This window comes from Betta splendens, chromosome 22 (assembly GCF_900634795.4).
Source record: "Betta splendens chromosome 22, fBetSpl5.4, whole genome shotgun sequence".
Taxonomy (NCBI): domain Eukaryota; kingdom Metazoa; phylum Chordata; class Actinopteri; order Anabantiformes; family Osphronemidae; genus Betta; species Betta splendens.
In genome coordinates, this window is record NC_040900.2 from 5,666,317 (window position 1) to 5,678,745 (window position 12,429).

At 46.8% G+C, this 12,429-nt stretch overlaps 1 protein-coding gene across 1 annotated transcript in view; it reads left to right on the forward strand.

The window, feature by feature from the left end:
* Positions 1 to 12,429, forward strand: part of dph6 (diphthamine biosynthesis 6) — a 45,774-nt gene that overhangs the window by 17,544 nt on the left and 15,801 nt on the right. Inside the window, exons 6-12 of the mRNA XM_029138972.3 lie at positions 1,783 to 1,844; positions 1,961 to 2,055; positions 2,169 to 2,262; positions 4,002 to 4,152; positions 4,452 to 4,577; positions 5,709 to 5,838; positions 5,909 to 6,083. Coding sequence (XP_028994805.1) covers positions 1,783 to 1,844; positions 1,961 to 2,055; positions 2,169 to 2,262; positions 4,002 to 4,152; positions 4,452 to 4,577; positions 5,709 to 5,838; positions 5,909 to 6,083 — 833 coding nt within the window. The remainder of the gene's footprint in view (positions 1 to 1,782; positions 1,845 to 1,960; positions 2,056 to 2,168; positions 2,263 to 4,001; positions 4,153 to 4,451; positions 4,578 to 5,708; positions 5,839 to 5,908; positions 6,084 to 12,429) is intronic.

Consider the following 12,429-nt stretch of genomic DNA (forward strand, 5'->3'; position numbering starts at 1 on the left):
TGGTGGCAGACTAATGGCAGCTTCTTGTGGGCTTATTTGGGTTTAATGTGGCATAATGAGGTTAGGTAATTGGGTTTAGGTCAAGTTGTAAAACAGGTTCAGGGAAGACAGAAATGTGAAGATCATGTAAATGAGCAGTGTTAGATTGCTGAAGGCTCACACCAATGGCTACTCAAAGGCTTCTCAAAGCATGTGTTGTACAAGGGGAAGCCCATTCCGCCCACCCTCGTTTCCAAATGGCTTCAGTAACCTTAAGTCAGTCAGGAATATCAATTGAGAAAACACTCACACAAGTGCTAAGTGGTCTTGAGAGAAATGCCTTCACATTAATGCCGTCTACAGCGCGCTGCCGTCTTATCACTCACTCCCATCTTCTTCGATTTCCATCGTCCTCCTTGTAAATATCAATTTGCGTATCATATATTATTTAAGAGCAGCAAAGTTAATGAACATATTAGAAAAGGCGGCATCCCCTCAGCAATTTGGAGCCAATTATTAAAATTTGTTAAAAGGCATGACTAATTAAAGAGGATATTTAAATTGGATTGAATTTTAATGCTTTTTTTTCTTCCTCCTTATTACCTTTGTGGCAGGGTTAAGATGAGAGGATGTTGAGATTAGATATTCTCACACTAATTAAGACCAAAGATCCCCTGGGAAGAGAATAAGGGCCTGCTCACTCCCTCCCTCTCCAGTCTCAGCCCTCCTCCACCATCCACCCCTCCCTCCTCTGTGGTCCCGATGCGCTCCCTCCTAGGGCTGGGCCACTCTGGCCCAGAGGAGCCACGCAGCCAGGGTTAAGATGAAACTGTGATGGGATGCAGCTTCCTCCATTCAAGTCCCCTCTCTCCTCCATCTCATCTCCCCTCTATTGCTCCCCATGGGGCTCATGGATGACACATTAACCTTTGAGGTTGTCAGGCCATGAGAGAAGTGTGATTCTCACATTACGATTAACTTTGTGCCTCTAATTAAACACATGAACATACATGACTATGCTTTCCCTCGAAATGGAGGAACTGTGTCTCATTTTCAAAAAAATTATTAGTTTTGATTTTTCTTGTGATGACATTACTTTCACATCTAAATTTCACTCACTGGTTAATTAGTGTGTCAATCAATTATTAGAAAGGAAATAGAAGACGCTGAAGATGAGGGAATCAAGATTCTTTGATTTTTTTCTTAAAACAAGCCTGATTCAGGTCTGCTTGATTTTCTTTTTTGCTTGAGGAGTGAGTCCTGGTGAGCTGGTGTTTTAGTTTGGACAAATTCTCCTCCACCCTCCTCCTTTTCTCTCACATGCTTATGAGTCACCTCCATGCACCATTTCAGGGGAAGGGGAGGGAAAAGGCAAATAAACAAGATCTCTTTCCAGAGTTTATGTTCTCAAAGGGAACTGGATCAGTTTGGGGGGTGCAGGCAAAAGGGTTTGGGGTGGGTCTGCGGCCAGCAATTGAAAACTGTTGCCCTTACCCGGAGAGATCTGTGTACACTACTTGCAAAGTCAAACAAATAGATCCAGGGTGCAGGTTTACGTGCGTGTTTGTGCGACTGCCCGTAAACTTCCCTGCCTGTCATCTTTAATCACCGTTCTCTGGCCCTGATCAGGCTTCTCTCTTTCTCTGTGTGTGTGTGTGTGTGTGTGTGTGTGTGTGTGTGTGTGTGTGTGTGTGTGTGTGTGTGTGTGTGTGTGTGTGTGTGTGTGTGTGTGTGTGTGTGTGTGTGTGTGTGTGTGTGTGTGTGTGTGTGTGTGTGTGTGTGTGTGTCCCACTTGGGTACCAGGACTGGATCCAGAGAAGCACTTAGGAAAACCTCTGGCTGACATGGAACCTTATCTGAAACAGGTCACAGACTGGTAGATACTCTGCCTCCTTATTAAACTCTGCTATCTCCATGTGTTTCTATGCCTCACCTAATGCAAAGTCATGCAAAATTCATTAATGTTATTTTTTTTTAATAGCTCTCCCAGAATTACGGAGTCCATATATGTGGAGAAGGAGGAGAGTATGAAACCTTTACCCTTGATTGCCCTCTCTTCAAAAAGAAGATTATTATGTAAGTAAGGCAGAAATTCTCCAAAATGTGTGCTTGTCATCTGACTGCAGTAAAATCAAAAAGTGAAGTTTCTACAAAAAATATATGCAAGTTTTGTGTGTGTGTGTGTGCAGTGATGCAGCAGAGACAGTGATCCACTCAGCAGATGCCTTTGCTCCAGTTGGCTACCTGCGCTTCACGGAGATGCACAGCGAAAGCAAAGACAGCGTGAGTCGGACATCTGAAAGAATCCACAATTATAACTCGGGTTCCACATATGTGATCAGTGCCGTTCGATGCCAAATCAATAATTTTACAACAGAAAGTTTGCGCTGCTTTGGGGCAGGTTCCGTTAAAACGCTCCGAGGGTAAAACAAATACAAGAACAACACCCTTCGGTGTGTGATAACTTTGTCGGGGGAGAACAGAAACACAGCACTGTAGGGCACGGTTCAGATCAGGCTCCAGAGGGTCTCTCCCTGTCTCTGTACTGCACTCTCTTGCTCTGGGTCTCTCCCTTCATCCCTTACGCTCTCTCCTCTAGCCCCACATGGCCTACTTTGACGTCTGCAATATTCACTGCAGCCTGAAACTAGGCCCAGCTTAATAAACATGTCTGCTCACATTAAGGCGCTTTGCATTCAGGTAGCTGGCTAAGCGGACACAGGCGGGGGTTGCGAGGAGGCAGCAGAAATTGGCTTTCGGTGTATCGGAAAGCGCTGAATGGGGCTTTACCAAGTGGAATAGGAACATCACCAAACATTTTTGTCTCTCAGAAGAACAGACAACTCTAGCATGGTGAAATTATTAGTGGAATTGCTCTGCGTTAGATGCCGAGCCCTTTATGTGCATTGCTCCGGTTCAAATTGTGCAGTAATAGATGCCTCCTAGGTGATGAGTGCTGCTGATGACAGGAAGTGCTCCATGTGCACCATACTGTTTTTTTTCTTTCACAACACATGATAATGTCTTCATCTGTGTGTGTGTGCGTGTTTAGTGGGGGCTGGGATCGTTAGACAGAAAACATACCCCCATCCCACAGCGCCCGTGACCCTGCAGCATCACTCCCTACAGCTATATGGTTTTTTTTTTTTTTTTTTACTCCCCACGCCGCCGCCACTCCCACCCCCCATCGTGCAAAACACACTCCCACAGCCCCTGTGGCCCCCCCCAGGTTGCTGCGGGAAGAGCAGGGAGATCCAGGGTCTGTCAGGGGAGAGGAGGGAGGGGAGCAACCAGGGGAGAACCTGCCCCTGATTCAGCCTTCTGAAGCTCTTCTCGTCAGGGTGACATATCTGCGTTGACACCAACACTAGAGGAAACCGCACCGGGCTCAGGGGGTGGGGACGGACCGCCATCATTTGCCCTCCGTTAATGCTAGTCAAGCTATTTTTCATACTGGCCAGGAGAGAAGGGCTGAAGTATAATTAATTTGATTATCATATGGCCTAGCGCAGTTGACAGCCGATGAGGGGGGGTGAATGAGCGCTGGGCAGCGTGAAGGGGGCACTGAGGAAATCTGTATTTAAATGTGTGACGCCCCAGCAGGATTTGGCAGGTAGCGTGTATGCTTAAGAGAATGGTAATGATTTTCTATTTAAAGAAGTTGCCGAGTGGAGAAGTACAAGTGAACAAAGGGGGGAAGAAATGGTGACATCCAAAACATGTCTCCCCCATCTAGTCAGGAGCCGTGACTGACAGCCTGCGTGATTGAATCTACAGTATCAGAAAACACCACTCCCTTTTCGCCTGAACCGCGAATATGTTAGCATGTTGTTTCATATTCATTCACCTTGAAGTTATGTGTGTCTGGGCCCTTGTCATGAAAGACTGACACACACAGCCGGCTTGCTGGGGTGTTTGAAAAGATTGGCTAATTATACAGCGTTTTGTCTGTCTTTGCAAAAGGCTCCGCTCTCTTTGGTGGGCGTTTGGCCTGATATATTCCCCGTGGTGCTTTATTGCAGGATGTGGTGGTGAGAGCTCTGCCCCTTGGTAGTTGTCCTTGCCAGAATGCCATTGACAGGATGACTGAGGAGGTGGAATATGCTGATCGAGCCGAAGACGACCAGCAAGAATTTACATCAAATCACGACCTTAGTTGTCAGCAAGGCCACGGTGAGATTCATTTATTGTGAGACGTTCGCACGCTGACATGTATGTGCGCGTTCTATGCCTGCGTGTGTGCGGTGACTACACTCTGAATCTGTGTCATGCGGCCGGTGTCATGACGCTGGTGTTTTTGAGTGACTGGTTGACAAGAGCTGTCATTTCGACTCTGCGACTGCGCAGCATGAACAACATACACATGCATTTGCTCTCATATAGCAAGAGCAGAAATTACATTTTGCTTGTCCTGTGATCTAACAATATTACTGTAACTGTTTGAGGTGCTCACTGTGCTTCTGTTTCCTCAGATTTGCCCCCATCCTGGTCACCCAGAAGCTCTAGAGGCTACCAGTGGATCTCTGGCGTCAGCGGCCTTCGGAGCCAAAATGCCGGGATCCAGGACCAGACATCGGCAGCTTTCACGCAACTGCAAAGTAGGGAAAAGTGTCAGAGAGACAGAGAGCACAAGACTGAGCTGTGGACAGGTTTTCAAATATTTCTACCCAACGAAACCACAAGGGTCTGCTAGAAAATAATTTCTGGCCCCTTTGAGCCTCAACCTTGTTAAATACAGATTTCCTCTGCCCATGGCTCATTTCAGCAGCACAATATAGCCAATTAATCAGCGATCTTTGCTTCAGCTTTTAAAGACAAAGGAGCAGCTTGTATTGGAAACAGTTCTCAGCTTTTCCCTGCCGCTTTGTTAAACACACATGGGGAGGTGTGGCGGGGCTTGAGAAGTTGTTCCCTCTTCAAAAGTGCTTGTCAGCGCAGAACGCAGGGCTGCATTCGTCACGAACGGCGTCCGTCACAAGCGCTGACGAGTTGGCCTGGCCAAGGACAAGCATGTTAAATCCAGGCTCTTTAAATACACACACAGTGCCGTCATGTTGTGTGGATTTGTGTTTTGCCCTGCAGAAGTTTAAAAGTGCACGCTTTCACGCTGTATCTCAGTCTCTTTGCTCTTTTGTTTTTTTTTTCTCTCTCTCTTTTTTTTTGATGGAGAAAAAGAAGCAAAAGATGAAAAGCATATTTAATGTTTATCGTGGTGCTCAGCTGAACAGCTTTCACCGTGCAGAGACAATATTAAACAAGTTAATATTTAATGAACAGCTTCTTTTGTATGAGCGCGAAGTAGTCTGAGACGCTGGTGTTGGCAAAGGGAAAAACAAACTTGAAGCGCTTTCAAACGCTTGTAGGAAGAACGGCCTCGCTTTTGAGCCATTGTGCTTTTGTTTGCATCCAAAGCCGACGATGTGCTCACATATTGTTCGGCTGCACTTTATAGAAAGGGACAAACACCGTTACCACAGTGGATTCCGGTGCCTGGAAGAAATCTATTTAACTACCCACCTCCGAGCAACAGTGGTGATGGCATTGAAATGAGGCTGTTTGTAGGTATAGCGCGGCGCTCTGAAGGGATCCGTTGCACGAAATTGCTTATCGGCTACAGGCGCGCATGTAGGACAGAGCACATCCTTGGTCATAAAAACGCAGTAGACAGAAGCTTTAGGTTAGATGAACAAACAGGGGCTGGGGTTGACTGTGGCGCTTCCTGTGTGTAGGTGAGCTGGACGGCAGAGGCTGGACGTTGAAGGACGTCCTCCTGGTCCATCTGTATGTGAGGAGCATGGACGACTTCGGTTCGCTCAACGCCGTCTACAAGACGCATTTCGGCGTGAACCCTCCGGCCAGGTAAAGCCCCCCCACCCCCCACCCCACCCCATCTGTCGCCTTCCCTACATTTCTCCGATTTTCTTCCTAGGGTGTGCGTCCAGGCCGCGCTTCCTGTCGGTCAGCTGCTGCGGATGGACTGTCTCCTCCACCGCTGGACGGAGCCGCCAGAGGAAGGCGCTTTCCATCAGAGAGACGCTCTGCACGTACAGAGCGTGTCCCACTGGGCCCCAGCCAACATCGGACCCTACAGCCAGGCCTTCAGGGTAAGAGGCACTGAATTAACACATTCATCTGTTCACCTATTTACAGTATAGACACAGAACATTTCAGGTACGCAGTGAAAAAATTAAGTAATGCAGACAAAAGTTGGACCATATGACGCTTTGCTGTTCCTGACTCAGCTTGCGTGCAGTACTTTGTGTTCATCTCTATTGTCCCTGTTTGTGTACAGCTGGCATCCGCGCAGATGCATGTGATTTCTGCACCGTGTGATAGTTTGTCCTCATTACTACTTTTGTGTATCCATGTAAATATGTATCCTCGCTAAGCTGGGCAGCATGTACCCCTCTGTGTACTTCTTTGCAACGCACCAAGTCGAACTTCTTTCATATTGTTTCAAAACCAGAAAGAATGCCTGATTCAAAGGGCGGAACAGAGGAAGTGTGGGCCGCGGTTGCACGGTCGGCTTGGTGTTTTGTTTACCCAGTGTGTATTATATGGGATTACACTTGTCAAGGTACTGTCAACAAGAGTAGTGTCCATCTCCTCCACACTGTCCTTGATCCTGCAACCAAATCCTTGATGAGTGAGAACATGTGTGGATTAGCCATCCGTTTCGGGCCTGACGGCCTATCTCGTCAGAGTGTCTGCGCAGCTCAGAGGGTCTAGTGCACTTTGGATTCCTGAGTTGCAACTTACTAAGTCACGTCTGCTCTTAACACCCCAGCAATGTTTGATTCCCTCTACTAGTGTCTCATTGAGACATGAAATTGAAGTCAGCTGTGGGCACGTGCTATTGTCTCTGGGAAACCGTCTAATCTCTCATTCTTGTAATACTCATTCATATCCAAAGCAATTTGGGGAAACAATGAGATGAGTTCGCCTGCTCTGAACTGAGTGCGGCGCTTCATGCGACCCCTGTGTTGCCTGTTCCTCCTCCACGCCGCAATGACTTAATTTGATCAAAAATGTATTAACAACTCTTCAGTGCAGCTACAGATTTTTACATATTGATACAATTACCCCCTTGCTGTGAGCAAGCATGGAGCGCCGCCCCTCCTCTCCCCATTACGGCATTTACTCTGTCTTAATGACAATTTCCCTTGGCGACTGTTGCTGTGTGACACCATGACGACAGGGCTCTAGCAACAACAGAGGCTGCTGCCTGAGACCAAATAACCGGGAGCTCCCCCCATTCACTGGTTGTGAAATTCAAAGAAGTTTCCCGCTCTTTGAAAGAGGTGTGTAACTGAAACTAACTAACTAAAAATGACAAGAATAAATGTCCAGTGAGTGTTTTCTGTTAGTGATACAAATGAACCCCTTTCTCGCTGTGCTGGGACCAGTGCAGGCTTTTGAGTGTCCAGTCCTGCAGCACAGTGTCCGGCCACTGTAAGTCCTCAGTAAAATCGATGGTCCAGTTGGAGCTAGAGAGACACATTAAGGACTGGCATCTGATGGACGGTGGACCTTCAGACTCCGTCCGCGCGTCCATCCGTCTGCTTCGCTCGCGTGTCTCTCAGCTCCGGCTCTTGGGAACGACGAGCTGACTGTCTGTCAAGTTGGCTGATAGATTCAGATCTAACTTGATTTAAAGAATTAGTTAACCTTTATAATGTCAAAGCTGTAGGCCTCATAGTGTATTGTATGGTAATGTATAATATGGCATTAGTTTAGGTAAAAGCCACAAGCTATAAAGACAAAAAGGGTAATTTAATTAAACGTTTGCTATTAGCATTTATACAGATGTTTAACTGATCGACATGTATTTACTAGTTTATATGACTTTGGAATAATATATTATTTGTTAGTGTGATAGCAAAAAAGTCTTGCCACTAATTGTGTTGTTGCGCTGTCGTATTTATCAGAGATCTAATGCCAATTCAACTGTCATTTGTTTCAGATGCAATTTGCATAATCTAATTAAGATATGAGAAATGCCACTTTTTATTACATCAACAACAGAAGATGCTGTCAGACGTCGTTTTTTTGTTTCAAACTATCAGAACAGATTCTGTCATTATAACAAAAGCCTGGTAATGGTGGGCTTTTAAAGGGAAGAAAAGTGATTACTGCGTTTTCCTGGACGTAGCGTTTGAACGATTCTTTTGCGATTCTGTTTCTTCAGCCATCAATGCTTCGCATTGTTAGACATGAATCCATTTGTACTAATAACACTTAGTCCAGACAATTGCACTTATGGGTTGCTAGATGGAAAAAATTGACCTATTGTACCTAAGTTAAACTTAACAGCTGAAGTATCAAACTGCAGGACGTTCGCATTTCAATGTCTTCCTGCCTGTTCGGTCACGTTCCCTTTGGAGCTGCATTTATGGGGGGAAACACAATAGCCACGCCAGATCTGAATAGGGAGACTATCAGGTGTATGTTGTTAAACATCTCCTCTTTTCTGTTAAGGTAAGTGGCTCACCCCTGGGATATTTACTTGGAAATTATACTTACTGATCAGATTGTGCATGATGTGTTTGGGGAGCTGCCTGCGCTCGCCTCAGGTTGCTGGTGAACACTAACCCCTTGCTTCATTCCCCTAATTGTGAGTGACAGTCAATATTATGGCAGACGCTCTCGCGCAGGCCCCCCAATAGGATTTGCATTGAATTCTTTAAAAAAATTGACAAAGTGGACTGTGAGGCACCGGGAGTGGAGTCGATCTGACGTCGACAATTAGCATCAAAGGAAGGAGTGCGCGGCGGTGGGTGGGAGAATTTGAATAATCCTCTTATAGGAGTGTAAATGTCTTAAAAACAATGACCCAAGCGCTGTCTGTCCCCCTCCATGGAGAGTTCAGAGGCCTGGCAGAGCTGCAGTGAAGCAGAGCCATGTGCATCCAAAGAGATTAAGATACAACCACAGGACATACCTGTTAGGAATCAATTCTAATCTGTGTTTTTAAGTAATGCACCACCATTAAAAATATTGTGGCAGAACAAATGGTAGATTATGAGTTTGTGAAGTGAGCACATGCATAACTATGCCTCTTTATTGTGAGTAATCAATGGGTTGGCAGCTGAATATGAGCTAGAGTGGTGAGTGGGAAAGCAAAAGGAAAAAAAACAACATTTTTAGTGATGAATAGCAGAAATTAAGCTAAGTGCTTTGGTTTTATGGTTTGTTGTTGTGTTTCACAACTGTAAAAGAGCCAACGTACACATCGCACCAGCCCGACTCCCAACGCCGCGTCAGACACCCCCAACCTTCCTGCATCTAGAGAATACATCTACCTCAATTACCACTGCAGAGTAATTAGCCAAGGGTGTGTGTGTGTGTGTGTGTGTGCGTGTGCATTCAGGGAGGTATTCATGCAGCACGAACAGATTAATTAGGACATTTAACTTCATTTCTAATACAACAAAATTAATCCCATAAAATATGAGGCATCTCGGAGGAGGTGTCTGTCAGCATCTGACGCCTCTCCCCTGTTTGCCATAATCTATTAAAACCTTGCTTTTATCTCACCTCTCCCCTGTCATACTTTATGGATTTTTTCATAAACACAGCCTATACTTCATAAATGTCTCAATTTTCTAGTCTATTAACATTACTTCAAAAGCGCTTGATAAAAGAGGAGGGCATGCGTGAAATAATGCACCAATAATACAAAATGCTGGAGGCTAGAACAGTAGGGGCGGCTCTCCAGCGTGCACACTCTGACAATGCAAGGGATGTTATCAACTTTAATAAAAGAACAAATGATCACTTCCAGCCGAGGAGGAGGGGAGAGGAGGCAGGGAGGAAGGGATGGGGCCAGGAGAGGAACAGTTGTCGAGTAATTGAGTCGATGAAAAATGAGTTCTTGAAGGCTCAGCGGTTTGAGCCGTGGTGAGATTGAAGGCTACTCAGGACCACGGCGCTCTTCATCACGTGTAGTTACTTGCTCCTAGTTGCACTGGAAGCTGTTAACACAGATTTGTTTTTTCCCCTTTCATTTCGCTGAAGGCACAAGTAGAATAGCGTGGCTGTTTTCCTTTTTCCTGAATGCCTGGATTGTGTGCAGCGAGTTGAACCTTTTGTCTAGAGAGAATCAGAACGGTTTTGACTGACAGTCGAGCTTCACCACAGAGCCTTTTCCCCAGCAAGCATTGATTCCTTCCCCGTCTCTGTAGGCTTTACTTATCCTACCCAAACACTAGGTCAGCTGTCTTCACTTGAACCGGACACACACAAGAAACACACTGATCAAACCCAGTAAGACCTTAGCACAATGGCATGTCAGATGTATGCCCCGAGGCCAGGCCTGCCAGAGACGCACCAACACACACATACTGTACACCTGTGTGCCCTTTGTGGCAGGACCTGGCCGGGTGACAAAGTAAACTGCTGTGGTCGTTAAAGAGAGTCATAGGTGACCCATTGTGGCACGTCCATGAGTGACGTGACAGGTGCACAGCTGAGTGACGTGCAGGTGGATAAATATGTCTGCAAGGACGGCAAAATGCGCGACCTTCATCGCTTGCCCTCATTATTGCTTGCGTTTGTCCGCATTGAGACGCGTTCGTACCGTAGCTGCGTCCTGAGACGGTGCTGGAGCCTCTGGGGGGGGTGGGCGCTCAGAGTGCACGCGTACATGCGAGGGGTCAAATCTGCTCAGGGGACGGTTTTAATTCCATTCCCTCCGACATGGCCCGCGCCGCTTCCCTGCTGTGAGCGCGCGAAGGCCGAGCCGAGCTGCTGCGGCAGCGCTCGGTGCGTCTTCAGCCGCGCTCCCCCAGCACCACGTGGGCACGGGCTGGTATCGGCTTGTACCAGGCGAGGACAGGGGAAGGACTGGATCTGTCAGAGTGCATCGGCTCTGTGCGCCGGCGCTGCGCCTCTGCCCCAGCCCCTGCCACACTCCCACTCATTAATGGGCCTGGCCCTGACAACTGATCCTAATTGCCTTTGAACAGCTCTTCATGTATTATTGGTGCCTGACTGCCTTGGTTCATGTCAACAAGCCATGGGAAGCAGGGACAGGATAGCCAGAGCCATCATCCCACTTCCTCAGTCACTTACATGCACAAAACATGCAAACAGGCATGATAAGTGATGTGGAAATACACACACACACACACACATAAATAATACATAGTCATCTATATATGTGAATATGTGGATAGAATTAACACAAGCATGTGCATTTAAATAAGCTGAATCAGTTGTCATATATACAGTATACAGGCTCACACACTGCTGCATGCGTGTGTGTGTGTGTGTGTGTGTGTGTGTGTGTGTGTGTGTGTGTGTGTGTGTGTGTGTGTGTGTGTGTGTGTGTGTGTGTGTGTGTGTGTGTGTGTGTGTGTGTGTGTGTGTGTGTGTGTGTGTGTTTGCTTCTCACTTTGTCACTGCTGATGAGCAGTGGAGGGGTGAATGGTTCAGAGACATCAAGAAGGCATCTGAAAAGCGTCATGTACAGATCCCACCACACCACATATCTGCCAAGACACTCGCGCTATCACAATTGCAATCACAAACACTCAGTCAAAACACATCAATTATTTGTATTCCCATGTGTGAATTATTACCCCATATCCAACTATTTACTTCCCATCTCACCCTTTCTATTTGAATACGGAGGAAGGAGAGGTGGAGTGGCTTGGCTTTTTATTTGCAGAATGAAATAACTGAATACCAAATGCATAGATAAAAAGCATAGCGGCGTGTCCTGTCCACTCCCATCACTGTCTTTGAGAGGAGAGACGTATGACCATCCCATTACTATGGTAACTAGCCACTATATTCAGAGCTGCCCGGGTGTGTTTCCTTCCCCTGCAGTGACGAGGGGGCATAGTTGACAGGGCGTACACACATTCAGGCACACACAATGCACGTGCGGACGCACACAAAGACACTCGGATCGGAAGATGGTCCTGGCGAAGCACACGCGGGGCAGAACAATAAGGGCTCCAGCACCTATACATGCCACTGCGCTGACATACAGAAACTAATAAGGAGCAGCACGAGGGAGTGTGACCCCTGCTCCGACCACGTCGCTGCAACCCAAAGCCTCTTCACCGAAACAAGCCCACAAAATCTATTTAACCCTGATAAACATGGTGACATAATAGAAGCTTTCAGAAGCCGGATCTGCTCGTGTGCTCCTCCACATGCGGCGGGTCATTATCATCATGTTTGGGGTTCTTTTTTTTTTTTTTTTTTTTGCATTTCCAACAGTTGCAGACGTTGGAGCTGGCGGACAGCGCCTCCGGTTGCACATGATCACGTGCGTGCTCGGCCGCTTTAGCGCCGCTTGCTGAGGAGGTTTTTAGCCTGGTCGGACTTTCCATTTACTTCTGGCCGCTCGCGTTGTCATGAATTCCACATGGAGTAGTAACTTTTAACCCGGGTCATTCATTTTTCAGATGTCATTGAGGTAAAAACAAGAGGAGATGA